Below are 12930 nucleotides of genomic sequence, written 5' to 3'. Positions count from 1 at the left end.
AGTGAGGGGAGATTTGGAGGCAGCGGCCGGCTCTTGCATGGCGAAAGGCATTCCGAAAGAAGGGGAAGTAAAAGTTCAAGCAACTGGTGACTAACCTGTGCACGTTGAGCTAGCCTTTCATGATCCTTCTCTATCAAGTCCGATATCTGCTTTGTGAGCTCTTCGAACGACTGCTGAATAGCCTCTGAGCTTCCGCCAGTCTGTGACGAGATGAATTGCGCGAGCTGTTCCTTAGCCTCCTCAAGCGGTTTTAGCATCTCCTGGAGAAGCTTAGCCTTGTCTTCCTCCTGCATCGCCAGTTGCTGCTCGTCAAGTCCCTTATCCGGTTCTTCCTTGGACCCTTCCTCAACCCCGTTGATGAGTTCACTGTGCTCTTCGTCGCCGATAGAAAGTGTAGACTCCCCAAAGCCCGCAGCTTCCAGGTCCTTTTGTAAGTTGCCGTGGATACTCGGTGTCATGATTCCGGTAGTAGGTGTCCGACTACGCGGAGATCCTGCATAATCATCATCTGTTCCCTCCAGCTCACCTATTCTCCCCTTCAGCTCATGAATCTCTTTCTCAGCGCCTTCCACCCGCCTTCGAAGCTCCTCGTTGTCTAGATCCACGTTGTTTTTTGTAATTGAGATTTCGCGGGCCTCCCGTTCAGACCGAGCAAGGGCATTCTTGCATTCTCTGAAAGCGTCGTTAAGCTTCTGGGCCTGGACATCATACTCCATAACTTGCTTCTTGAGCTCTTTCTTTTCGGCCTCGAGATTCTGGTTTTTGGACTGCAGCATCTCAATTTCCTTTGACTTCTGCTCGGCAGCAAACTTTGCATTGCGGTTCGCGTTGATATAGTTGTTCTTCTCGATGTCCAGCTTATCCCGGACATTCTGGTAATCTTTCGCTTCGCGCAGAAGTTCGTCAATTCTCATGGATAGCTTGCCATTTTGTTCGGAGGCCTCGAAGAGCTGTTCCTCCAATGCTGCAATCTCCTCGGTCTTCTGGTCCAGGTCCCTTTTGCTGAGACCAAATTCACCTTTGCCGGACTTCAGGACATCGATGCGCTCTTTCATGAACTCCAGTTCTGACTTGTAGTTCTCCTCCTTGTATTCCAGCTCGGCCACTCGATTATCTTTCTCATTGTGTTTATCCCGCAACAGACTGTTCTCCTGCTTGAGTTCTTCGATTGTCTTCACCAGCTGCGACTCCCGCGACTCTCGTGCCAAATCGTCCAGCTCGTACTGACCTTCCTCCACATTTTCTAGGAAATCCTGTAGACTCTCCTGAATCGGGCTATCCAATTTCTGAATGGCATCGCCGTAAGTCTCGTAGCTTGCAGTGTTCCCTTTAGCGGTGATGGTGGCAGCGAAGAAGACAAGCTTCAGGAGCTTCTCGGCGTCCCTGGTCGAGTTATTCTCCGCAAACTCAAAAAGATTCGGCTCTGGATCCAGTCCTCGGGGCCAGCCCTCTGATTTCCGTAGATCAAGAATGTTATACTGTAATCGTCCGTGGATAGTGGTAAGGTTCTCCAGGTTGGACTTCTTCGGGTCGGTCACGTCGGGGAAGCGCTCCGGGTCGATGTCGTGCAGGATATCCCAGATAACTCTCCCATCTGACAATTCGGCGATCTGTTTCGGTTCACCCACCAGTTCGAAGCTGTTGACCCAGGCCAACAGAGCTTCGGTATGGCTGATGGTATGCTCGAGGTCCATCTTGGGCGAGCGGGGCGGCGAGGGGAGAACGGGAGGACGCCGGGATGGGGCAGGCTATCTCTGGAATGTTATGCGACGAGTGGGATATGACCGTGATGAATGCAGTATGTGTCGCGTCCCTGTGCGCAGGGAGGGACCGATAGAGCTCGTCCGACAGGGCTAGTTGAATCGGCGCGTGAAATAGACCTGGGGACTTCCGCGATTTGTTCTCCGTATCTCAGCTCGGCAGTTTAGTCCGCAGAGCTAGGCGGGTCGAGTCTCCAGGCTGTCTCTACTCCGTAGATCCGTACCTGAAGGTCCTAGCCTACTATACAATTTTTCTCTTGAAAGGTCGAACATAAGTCCTATTTGAGAATCGGGCGAATTGAGACTTTATATCATGGATTGCTCTTAGAACTACAACACAATGTAGGTGGCTACAAAGAGTCATACAGCACTGTTCTAACTCCAAACACCGTATAACAGAATCATTGTCTGTTAATGACAAAGCCGCCAACACAGACAAGAAAATCCATATTCCAGTGTAATCTCAAATGTCTTGCATTATTCATAACACTGTACCCCAAATCCTTCAGCCATTATGTCCTGCACAAAGCTGCAGCATAGGGTGGCGGGGACATCGCCGGTATCTTTCGTTTATGAGATCGAAACGGGCTGGTCCTCCTCAACAGTCGGTGGGTACTGAGATGACTGTGTAGAGATTCGCTGGATGGTTTCTTCCGATTGAATGTTGGCAGAGAAGCCACTGCGAAGGTCAGCATCAAGCTCATGCACTAAGTCAGAACGAGAATCGAGGGATTAGGGACGTACTGTAAGACCACTGTAGATAATAGTGTTACCTGAGAGCTCATCAGCTGGCATGGAATGTTACTTACAGTTGTACTCATGAGTGATGGTTCCACCCTATATCTTCGTTAGGACTTGATATATCCAAGAGACCTCGATCACATACATCTTTCTTGACATCTTCCTTCGCAGCATCGATGACATCGTCTGGCGTGCCCTTAGGGTAAGTGACGAGAACAGACTTGGCGAGCGCAAGCGGCAGTAGGCCCAGGACAACAGTGGCGGAGGAGAGCTTCATGATGATAAGTGCAACGTATGGCAACAGTACTGGTTTCCTGAAATCGTAATTTGGATATAGTCTCTGAGAATAAGCAATAGCTCTTGCAGATGGATTTGGATGAAGGAGAGTATGCTATCACTGCGCATGACGGCATACCAATGCAGGTGGGCGATGAGGCCGCTGACTCAGCCGGTCACGCCCCGACTTTATCTTCCCAAGAGTCTGCGGAGTTTTGAGTCCAACCCCTTCTATGCCCATGCCTCCTCATTCTCTTCTGACGCCGACCTCATTTGTTTGATCTCCTTATCCCGACCTCTTTCCATCCCTCTGTTGAATTGCGATTCTCTGGACCGTTCGTGTTGTAGTTCGCGGGCGCTTTCTTATCAAGCGGCCTACCACCCTTGCGTTCAGACGTTGGGCCTCGTTGTCAGTTGCGGTCATTGAAGGATCAACGCAGGCAGGATAACATCTCTTGCGGTAGCCTAACAACTCAGTGGAGGATTATCGTGGGGACTTCGTTATAACACTTGTTGGCATTTGGTGCAGTTTGGCGTCTCGTCCTCTAGTTGTTTTCTCAGGTTGGACCAAGATAGCTAGCTACCATTCTACAAGTTCGGACTCTTTCTCCAACACTGTTCCAGGAGACCGCTATATTGGAAGGCAAGGAAGTGAGCATAGAACCGTCTTTACTTTAGTCGTCGGAAACCAGAACTGCATTTGCAGGAAGAAAAAAAGAAGAAGCAAAAAAGAAAGAAGAAAAACGACCAAGAAAAGCGCCTGAAGAAGAACAAAAAAGAATAGCGCAGGAGAAAAAGAGAGCAGACGCTCCATTACTGATCTGAGATCATTGTTCTCACTCATCCAAACTTCTCTCATTCACCACATCAGTATCTGCCATCATGTCAGCCACGCTGGCCTCTGATGAAGTCGCCGAGGACTACAAAAATTCCTTGGAAGACCTAACTACAAACGACAGGTTTCAGATCAGCAATTTGACCGTCATCGCGAAGGAAAATACCGAACATGCTATGGCCATCTCCCGGGTCCTGGAGAACCACATCCGAACAGTAGGTGACAGTCTCCTAGACTCCTTTCGCATTTTTCGTTTATGGCGGCTCTTTGTGTAGTTTCATGGAAGAACGATTTCTAATCTGACTTTGTAGACACCACCGGCTCAGAAGCTTCCTGCTCTATATGTAGTCGACTCTATCGTGAAGAATGTAGGCACCCCCTACACTCTGTTTCTTGGGCGGAACATGTATCAGACTTTCATGAACGCCTACACACTGGTCGACTCTCAGACGCGGAGGAAGCTGGACGAGATGTTGAAGACATGGAAAGAGCCAGTTCCGGGGTCTCTGGATACGCGGCCGGTCTTTCCGCCTGATATCACCCGCAGCATTGAGAGCGCTCTGATCAAGGCAAGGACTGCTGCCCTTCAACAACAGCAAGCTAGAGGCCCCCAGGATGTTTTCAACCGCGGGCGAGTTGGGACTCCTGGTTGGCCAAACACTCCGACACCTCCTCAGAACGCCGCTCGGTATCCGTTGCCTCCAAATCCGTTACAAGGCCAACGACCTGGTCCTGCCAATGGTTATCCGATCGTAAGTACTGTATTACTGGTATGTACTAAGTCAGGTCTGACGATAGCAGGGCGAATCCATTCCCGTCCGTTCAACCCCGACACCTCAACTCCAAGCACAAGAAGTTGATCTTGCATCCTTGAATCGCGATGTTGTCGTCCTGATTGATGCTGCTCGAAGTGAATTCGCTAACAACCCTCTCGACCCGTCTGTACAACAACGATTGAAAGCGCTTCTAGACCTCCAGGGCATCATGCAGCGCCAGGAACTCACCCAGGAACAACTCAAACTTGTCCGTGACCAGGTGTCAGCACTTGCTCCCAAGCCTGCCATACAGGCAGCTCAGCCCGCTCCATCACATATTCCAATCACATCAGCTCCGACAACAGCCACTCCGCCTGCCACACAATCCTTCTCTCAACCGCTCCAGCAACTCTTAAATCCGGGAACACTCGCAGAGCTCATCAAAGCTACAGCCGCACGACAGCAGCCCACCCCGCCACCACAAATCCCGGTTCTCCCACAAATGCCTGTCAGCAACACTCCACAGATGCCTACTTCCGGAGCAGAAAATCCACTTGTTGCAGCTCTAAGGGCGAAGGGTCTCCTGCCTGCGTCTGCACCTCCAGGAGCTTCGATTCCGCCGCCTACTGGTACGTTCCCATTTATAGTGCCCGGGCAGGTGCGATATACACCTCCCGTGCCTACACCCCAGGCAGTACCTACTGCAGAAGTACAAATCAATGTTCAAATGAACACCGCGTCGATCAAAATGTAAGTTATACCTAGTAGGTTTCCGTGCGGGTTCTAATCGTCCGTAGACCACGTAGCATGTTGATCGCCAGTCTCTATGAAGCACGATCAAATAGATGCGGTACTTGTGGCCGCCGTTTCTTTGCGACAGAAGAAGGAAAAGAGAAGAAAGCTCGGCATCTTGATTGGCATTTCAAAACGAACCAGCGGATGGCTGATGCCGCCAGGCGCGCTCAGAATCGCAGTTGGTACGTTGATGAGCGGGTGAGTAAACTTTCTATACTGCAGATTTATACGGGAGACTAATTGGAGCAGGACTGGATAAAATCACGCGAATTGGGAGATGATCAAGTAATTACGGATGCAGAGGCTACAAATGAAAGTGCCGCCGGAAACGACAGTAGTCAGTCGAAAAAGGGGCCAGCTAAGCAATGGATTCGAGCTCCCAACGATGCCACATTACGCAACACACCGTGTCCTATTTGTCAAGAGAAGTTCGAGTCTACATGGTCGGAAGAAGTCCAAGATTGGATCTGGCAAGACGCGGCCAAAGTCGGCAGCCGCGTCTACCACGCTAGCTGTTATGCGGAGGTGACCAAGGATGGTCCAACGCCAGCTCAACGAGAGACGCCAACAGGGCGCACGGGAACTCCGGACTCGGTGCTGGGCAAGCGCAAGGCCGAGGTGAGTTACAAAAGCCATCTACATTTCTAGACATTCGATCTAACGATGTTCAGGGAACCGACTCGCCGGGCCAGAATGTACGAGTTAAGACCGAGCCAATGTGAGCTTCATGAGTCTCGCATTTGAGAAACATCTATATCTCCATAAATTGTCCAGCATCTCTTATATCGTCCCATTGGGAAGCATGCATTTTACAGGCGGCTGTTTCGCATTGCGCAGGGTCCTTCTTCATTTCGAGTCGAAAGTGTACATGGTGTCAATTTGCATTTATATGGCATCCAGCAGCCGATGCTTGTATATAGAGTTAGTATTTCACTACACAATCAGATCGTCTAGAACAGCCTGACTCCGCACAACCCCCGTATTTATTGACTAAATGACGTCGGAAAATGGAACGCGACCCGCACGGCGCAACTCCGTGGTAGGATTGGAACGGCGTCTGCAGCATTATAAATACTGCATGAACTCTCCTCTTCTAAGCTCTTGCCCCTCTTTTAATCTCTATCAGTGGAGTAGCAGGGTACTTTCTACACAGGCTTTCGCACGCAACCAAGTATTGACAACATGGCTCCGTACAACATCCGGTGGGGTATCTTGGGTACGACCCCTCTTCCCCTCTCATACAACAAACAACACCACTAACTTGCCACCAATCGCTCTATAGCCACTGGCGGGATCGCCGACTGTAAGATGAACCCCTCCTACCATCTCGAAAAGGGCATACATACTAACATAGTAACAACCCAGACTTCGTCCGCGACCTCCTCATCGACCCCTCCACCCGCTCAGCCTCGGACATCTCCCACACCGTAACGGCAGTATCCTCCTCAACCTCTGCCTCGCGCGCGGAGAAATTCATCGTCGACACAGGCATCCCCAAGCCCTGCGCCGCCTACGGCTCCTACGAGGAACTCGTGGCCGACAACAACATCGACGTAATCTACGTCGCGACCCCGCACTCGCACCACTTCCAGAATGCCATGCTCGCCCTGGAGAATGGGAAGCATGTCCTCTGTGAGAAGGCATTTACCGTGAATGCGAAGCAGACGAGGATTCTTGTTGAGACGGCAAGGAAGAAGAAGTTGTTCCTTATGGAGGCTGTTTGGACGAGATACTTTCCGCTTAGTATTGAAGTCCGGGAGGCTATTAGGAAGGGTGTTGTTGGGGAGGTGCTGAGGGTTACGGCGGATAATAGCTTTGGTGGGACGCCCGAAGAGAAGTTTGATGTTAAGCATCGGATGGTTAATAAGGATTTGGCGGGGGGAGCTTTGCTTGATCGTGGGTTCCCTGTATGTGTTTTTGGTATGTTATTTTCTTGCTAACGGATGCGTATTCACAGTCGGGATATACTCCCTAACCTGGGTCTTCCAAACCCTATACCACACGCTCCCCAAGGCCGACAGGAAGCCGCCCTCGCGCATCTCAGCCCACATCACGCCCTACCATTTAACCGGCGCCGACGAAGCAACCACAATCCTGCTCTCGTTTCCGACTACCACGCCCTCGAACAAAGAGCACCCTGGCCAATCGCAGGCAATTGCATCCACGCATCTCCGCGTCTGGACAGATCCCAACGAGAAGAACTCCGCTCGCCCTGCGATCCGGATCCAGGGAACCAAGGGCGAGATCCAGGTTGATGGGCCGGCATTCCAGCCGACTGTTTACCGCATTATTCCGCAGAAGGGGGCTGGTGAGATTGTGGAGAAGGAGTTTGAGTTCCCTGGTGGTGGGAGGGGGATGTACTATGAGGCTGATGAGGTGGCGAGGTGCCTGAGGGATGGGAAGTTGGAGAGTGAGACGTTGGATTTGGAGGAGAGTATTGTGATTATGGATGTTATGGATGAGGCGAGGAGGCAGAATGGGTTGACTTATCCAGAGAAGATTGAGTCGACTGTTTATCCTACTCAGCTGTAATTTTTGAGTTAGGGCTATATATACGGCGGATATGGCAGTTAAAGGGCGGTTATATAAATGCAAACACGACCTTGACTATTGTACATAGCATGGCATCCCGATTGTCTATATATCGAACGACACCTTAAAATAGCTCTATTCCCAGCCAGGTCTGCCTCAATAAAGACAAAGCAAATGCATTTACGATTCTCTTCAGAAAACGCTCATGTCACTGTCGGGAAATTCGCAAAACGCACAGTTTCTGGCATCACTGCGTACACAGACAAAGGAAATAGCTTATTGCCGGAAGACACCGAGAAGGCTCTTCCAGACCTGACCGGGCTCCTGGCTGGCGTCAATGCCACGCCAGATACCAGTCTTCTTGTAGTAATCGCAGACAGGGGCGGTCTGAGAGTGGTATGTAACCAGACGCTTCTTGAGGGCATCGGCGTTGTCGTCGGAGCGCTGGACAAGAGGCTCGCCGGTGATGTCGTCCTTCATAGCTTCCTTGGGAGGGTTGAAGATCTTGTGGTATGAGCGTCCGGAGGCAGGGTGGACCAGACGGCCGGTGATACGGGCGACCAGGAGAGCGTCGTCAATCTTGAGCTCGACGGCGTGCTGAAGCTTCTGGTTACGCTCGGCAAGCATCTCGTCGAGACGTTCGGCCTGGGCGACAGTGCGAGGAAAACCATCAAGGATGAAACTAAACAGACCGTAATTAGCATTGGTTTAGTCCCGAAAAAGCCAATACAAACCCGTTCTTGCACTCTGTGTTGTTCGTCAGTTCGCTCTTGATCATGTTAACCATGATCTCGTCGCTGACCAGACCACCCTGGTCCATGATCTTCTTGGCCTCCCTTCCGAGCTCGGTCTTCTTCGCGACCTGGGACCGCAGCATGTCACCGGTAGCCTAAAAAGAATCAATCAATTGTGCTTCCTTGCCATGGTCCCTATTGTAAGCGCTTACCAGGTGGCACACGCAGTACTTCTCCTTGATCTTAGGTGCCTGTGTACCCTTGCCTAGCTCCAGGTTAGAAGCTGGTTAGAACGCGGAGCTGTATCTCCCAACATACCGGCACCAGGAGGTCCCATGAGAATCAAGCGCATGTGCTCCGCAGCGGACTTGGGCTTGGGCTCGCCGCCGACAAGGCGGCTCTCGAGATCCTCAATGCGAGCTTCGAGCTTTCCGATCGTGGACTTGAGTCCATCGACCACTTCGTCTGTGATGGGAGCCATTGCGAAGAAGGGGAAGAGAGGGCGATAACTCTAGCGAAAGAGCTTATCTGGAGAAGATCAGGAAGAGAGGTTGGGGAGGAGAGAGGAAGCGTAAGGCGCAAAACGGGGAAATGGAAGGACGGGAATGCTGGGGTGAAGAAAACCACCCCGACCCCGACAGCGGAGGCCGCTGCCGCTGCTCCGAGGCTTGCTACCAAGTTCCGGCCTGTCCGCGACAACGTCGAGTTCATTCTAATGGAACCGTGGGGTATTATATTTTACAAATCTACACAATATTTACAATAGACTGAGACTATAGAACGGCTCATACAAATGCGACTGCGGTGAAACGGCTAGGAACATGTGTGCTTATGCCTCAGGCTACAAGGCGGCTAGTGGCTGACAAGCTCCAGCCACAGTGGCTCGAACAGTGGTTCGAGCAGCAGCTCTCTTGGACTTGGCCTCAAGACAGCAACAGCCTGAGCTTCATCTCTCATCGTCATCCCCATCTGCCTACACCATCTCCTCCGCCATTCTTCCCCTTTCCTCCAGCCCTTTCTCGCTCCGACTGTCGATCTTCTTTCTACAATTACATTCCGATTTCGATTCTCCTCTCCGCCATGCCTGCCACCACGGCGGACACGCTCTCGCTCGTCACGCGGACGGTCACCGTCGCTCCGTTGGTCCTTCTCTCTGTCGCAGATCACTATGGGCGCTCCGCCAAGGGAACCCGGAAGCGGGTGGTCGGTGTGCTGCTAGGTGAACACATTGGAGGGAATGTCCGGGTATCAAACAGTTTCGCTGGTACGAGCTAGCGCCTTGGTTGTCGTTGTCTGCTTGGCTAAACATCATATAGTCCCCTTTGAGGAAGATGAGAAGGACCCATCGGTGTGGTTCTTGGATCACAACTTTGTCGAGTCAATGCGAGACATGTTCAAGAAGATTAACGCCCGCGAGAAGCTGATCGGATGGTATCACTCCGGCCCTAAGCTGCGAGCTTCCGATCTTGAAATCAACGAGCTGTTCAAGCGATACACACCAAACCCTTTGCTAGTAATTGTTGACGTGCAACCGAAGGAAGTTGGCGTGCCAACGGATGCCTACTTTGCTGTTGATGAGATTAAAGACGTGAGTTTCCTTATTGTTCTTGTCAAGCCTAAGCTGATCCTGTTAGGACGGTACCACTACATCCAGAACCTTCGTGCACACCCCGTCCACGATCGAGGCAGAGGAAGCAGAGGAAATCGGTGTGGAACATTTGCTTCGAGACATCAGAGACGTCGCTGTCGGAACACTCTCTACCCGCATCACATCGCAGCTGCAGTCGCTGCAGGGACTACACCTCCGTCTGCGTGATATTGGTCAATACCTCCAAAAAGTCCTCGACAAAGAATTACCAGTAAACCACGCCATCCTCGGCAACCTTCAGGATGTCTTTAACCTCCTTCCCAACCTATCCACACCGGCCACGACACCCCGCGTCGGCGGCGAGCCAGAACAGCCAACGGATAACGCCGAGCTGGCCCGCGCCATGAGCATCAAGACGAACGATCAATTAATGGCCATCTACCTCAGCAGCTTGGTCCGTGCCGTCACTGCGTACCACGACCTGATCGAAAACAAGATCCAGAACCGACAACAGCAGGAGGAAACCGAGCAGAAGAGGGAGCAGGAGGCCAATGCTGCGAAGAATGAGAAGGAAGGCGCAAAGAAGCCCAACGGTGCCGCTCCTGAGCAGAAGGAGGATGAATCCAAGCAGAGGAGCAAGCAACGGTAGATAACTGAAGGTGATATGATCTAGATCGGCGCACCGAATGTACACTATCATTGTCGAACGGTCTTGGTATCTCATATCGAACAATCTGAATGGCGTGTACGCCGATGGCGATGAATCCGCGTCTGAAAAGCTACCTTCAGACCACGAGCGGCAAGTATACAAGATACACCATGGTCTCTTCCGGTGCAAGATCTGCCTATTCACGTAGAAGTAAATATCCCTGGTTCCAACGCGGACCATACTATCGCTGCCTCCACCCTGATCCGTACCATGAACTATAGACACCTGCCTATCTATGATCCCTCCCCATCTTGTCTTTCTAGAGTGATCTAGCCCATATATGCTCTGAGCATCTATGACCGGTCTGTAAAGACAGACCATCGGCGCAGGCGTAGTCTGGAATACAGCGTAAGAGCACATGTCGCGCAAAGTAAACTCCCCCCGCCCAAACCAAAATATGCCTGACAGGCCGTAGATGCGATTGGCAGACTACGTAGAGCGACGAGCTCATGGTGCACTCTAGTGCAACTGTTCGTTATGTAACATGGCAACCCAGACGCAAGATATATAAATCAAATCGGATATTGCTTGCTGCATCAAATATTACATTCCTGCTTATAGACTGTACTAGGCTCGGCAAATGTGAGCAGCCGGGATAGTATCTGAAAGCAAATGTAATCCACATTCTATATCTAATTAATGATCAATCTAATGGAATCGATGATGGGTTTGTTCAGAGGGGTAAAAAAAAAACCCCAAAAAGGTGAAGGGCCGGACGCGAATTGAACGCGTGACCTAGCGGACTGCAGCCGCTTGCTCTACCCCTGAGCTACCGACCCTCGATTGGTAATATTTGCTCGAACTAGCAGCTCTATATTGATTCTCCATCGAATGCCGTCAAAGTTTCTATGGACCATAGGAAGCCCACGGTATGTCATGAGTCTGGCAACGGATTCTTCATGGACTAAATGCTGCATGATTCAAATTCGTGAGCGATGATCATACTTCTTGGGCTATACTCCAGTAGACAGTATAGGTTCGTATGTGAAAATATAAGCACCTTGACTGCGCACATGTAGCCATGGAGAAAGCATCATCCGCCCCATCCAGCACACAACGCCGCAACCTCCTCCCTATCAATCGAGACACAGCGATCTAACCGTGAATCTCTCCCCACCCTCTCTCCATTCCCATCCACTTCACTGCCAACACCAGCCTCACCCCCACCAAGACCAGGACAAAGCGCAGCAAGCAAACAGGCTAGAACATGCTTGCAGACAGGCAGTGCTGACTCCCCATGCAGAGGGATCGTGCCACCAAAGGAGTAAGCGGGTGCGGGTGCATAAGCACTTGGTGACGAGTCCAGGTTGACGGAGTCAGCGTCACCTGGTGCAGGTTTGTCCTTATCATTGCCATCGTCATGTTCTTCCATCTGAGCCGGGAAAGACGGGGAAGATGGCAGAGATGAAGGAGGCGACGAGGGCATTGGTTCTCGCTCCAGACCCAGATCTCGAAATGCAGATAACGTGAACGGCGGACAGGTGCAGTTCCAGGCTTGAAGACGGACTTCGTAGCCCTTTTCTTGCCAGTGCTTTAGCGATCGGGCCTCGTTATGCATGTGATCTAGTTCGGATCTTGCTTGACTTGCTGGGAATAATGACGATGGTGGTCTTGGTTTCGGACTTGAAGGTGTGCTCGAAATCGTCGAGGCAGATGTCACGAAGAAGAAGTCTTCTTGTCTGCCCGAGCTCTGGGAGTTCTCGGTTGGAGTTTCATCTCCATCTCCATCTCTAATTCTAACCCTCCTGACAAGCCCCCGATCCAAGATATCCAATGCAAGAAGGAACTCATTAGGGAAGATGCAGTGCAGCGTCAGCATCAGCGGTTTTAGGTTTGCAAGCTGCGAGCTTGGGAACGGTGATGCTGGTTGTTGGTGGCCTAAGCGAGGGCGCTGTGGTTGGCTCTGGCTCTGGCTCTGGCTCTGGGTTTCGATGTCATCTTCTTCGTCCCTTCCTGGTGGGGTTGGTGTGGTGAGTTGAGCTAGCTGGGTGAGGAGGTTGTTTATGAATAATTTTGGCTGTGGGAGGGACATGTTTCCCTTCTGCCTTGGATATAGTATTCCGGCGGCTGTATATTTCTGGCTTGCTTAAGAAGAACCGGTCAATAAGCTTAACCCCGAGACGAACAAGTCAACCGATAGCCAGCACCCATGATAGAGTTAAGAAATTACCGATCATGGTCTCCGAAGCACGCTTTCCACCTTCA

General features: G+C 51.3%; 7 protein-coding genes and 1 non-coding gene across 8 annotated transcripts; 3 read left to right on the top strand and 5 right to left on the bottom strand.

Annotated features, from left to right (window-relative positions):
• Window positions 1-2043: 2043 nt before the first annotated feature.
• BDV17DRAFT_264550 (uncharacterized protein) lies at window positions 2044-2911 on the bottom strand. Its single transcript, XM_073758034.1, has 4 exons — window positions 2647-2911; window positions 2570-2597; window positions 2505-2514; window positions 2044-2439 (listed from the first exon to the last, which is right to left on the bottom strand). Exons 1-4 carry the CDS (start codon window positions 2776-2778, stop codon window positions 2331-2333), a joined length of 279 nt encoding a protein of 92 aa, XP_073615086.1. The 5' UTR covers window positions 2779-2911; the 3' UTR covers window positions 2044-2330.
• A 111-nt stretch (window positions 2912-3022) lies between these two features.
• On the bottom strand, window positions 3023-3946 carry BDV17DRAFT_264547 (uncharacterized protein). Its single transcript, XM_073758033.1, has one exon. The coding sequence runs from the start codon at window positions 3634-3636 to the stop codon at window positions 3409-3411; it is 228 nt and encodes a 75-aa protein (XP_073615085.1). The 5' UTR covers window positions 3637-3946; the 3' UTR covers window positions 3023-3408.
• BDV17DRAFT_264545 (putative mRNA cleavage factor complex component Pcf11) lies at window positions 3023-6090 on the top strand. The gene is made up of 6 exons (XM_073758032.1): window positions 3023-3827; window positions 3924-4364; window positions 4414-5117; window positions 5165-5360; window positions 5412-5780; window positions 5834-6090. The coding sequence occupies exons 1-6, from the start codon at window positions 3660-3662 to the stop codon at window positions 5882-5884; spliced, it is 1929 nt and encodes a 642-aa protein (XP_073615084.1). The 5' UTR covers window positions 3023-3659; the 3' UTR covers window positions 5885-6090.
• A 138-nt stretch (window positions 6091-6228) lies between these two features.
• BDV17DRAFT_298619 (Gfo/Idh/MocA family protein) lies at window positions 6229-7832 on the top strand. Its single transcript, XM_073763721.1, has 4 exons — window positions 6229-6378; window positions 6445-6465; window positions 6528-7058; window positions 7120-7832. Exons 1-4 carry the CDS (start codon window positions 6345-6347, stop codon window positions 7692-7694), a joined length of 1161 nt encoding a protein of 386 aa, XP_073615083.1. The 5' UTR covers window positions 6229-6344; the 3' UTR covers window positions 7695-7832.
• On the bottom strand, window positions 7833-9085 carry adk1 (adenylate kinase ADK1). Its single transcript, XM_073765453.1, has 4 exons — window positions 8747-9085; window positions 8641-8693; window positions 8429-8583; window positions 7833-8376 (listed from the first exon to the last, which is right to left on the bottom strand). Exons 1-4 carry the CDS (start codon window positions 8907-8909, stop codon window positions 7971-7973), a joined length of 777 nt encoding a protein of 258 aa, XP_073615082.1. The 5' UTR covers window positions 8910-9085; the 3' UTR covers window positions 7833-7970.
• Window positions 9086-9307: 222 nt separating this feature from the next.
• Window positions 9308-10911, top strand: rpn8 (proteasome regulatory particle lid subunit RPN8). Its single transcript, XM_073758031.1, has 3 exons — window positions 9308-9692; window positions 9745-10016; window positions 10063-10911. Exons 1-3 carry the CDS (start codon window positions 9509-9511, stop codon window positions 10663-10665), a joined length of 1059 nt encoding a protein of 352 aa, XP_073615081.1. The 5' UTR covers window positions 9308-9508; the 3' UTR covers window positions 10666-10911.
• A 521-nt stretch (window positions 10912-11432) lies between these two features.
• BDV17DRAFT_t85 lies at window positions 11433-11504 on the bottom strand. The gene has a single exon. It is a non-coding gene; the product is annotated as a tRNA-Cys (tRNA).
• A 127-nt stretch (window positions 11505-11631) lies between these two features.
• Window positions 11632-12900, bottom strand: BDV17DRAFT_264535 (uncharacterized protein). Its single transcript, XM_073758030.1, has one exon. The coding sequence runs from the start codon at window positions 12755-12757 to the stop codon at window positions 11759-11761; it is 999 nt and encodes a 332-aa protein (XP_073615080.1). The 5' UTR covers window positions 12758-12900; the 3' UTR covers window positions 11632-11758.
• Window positions 12901-12930: the final 30 nt, after the last annotated feature.

This window comes from Aspergillus undulatus (genome assembly GCF_047715775.1).
Source record: "Aspergillus undulatus strain CBS 261.88 unplaced genomic scaffold BDV17scaffold_27, whole genome shotgun sequence".
Lineage (NCBI taxonomy): Eukaryota > Fungi > Ascomycota > Eurotiomycetes > Eurotiales > Aspergillaceae > Aspergillus > Aspergillus undulatus.
This window is presented reverse-complemented; position numbering and strand designations above follow the sequence as displayed.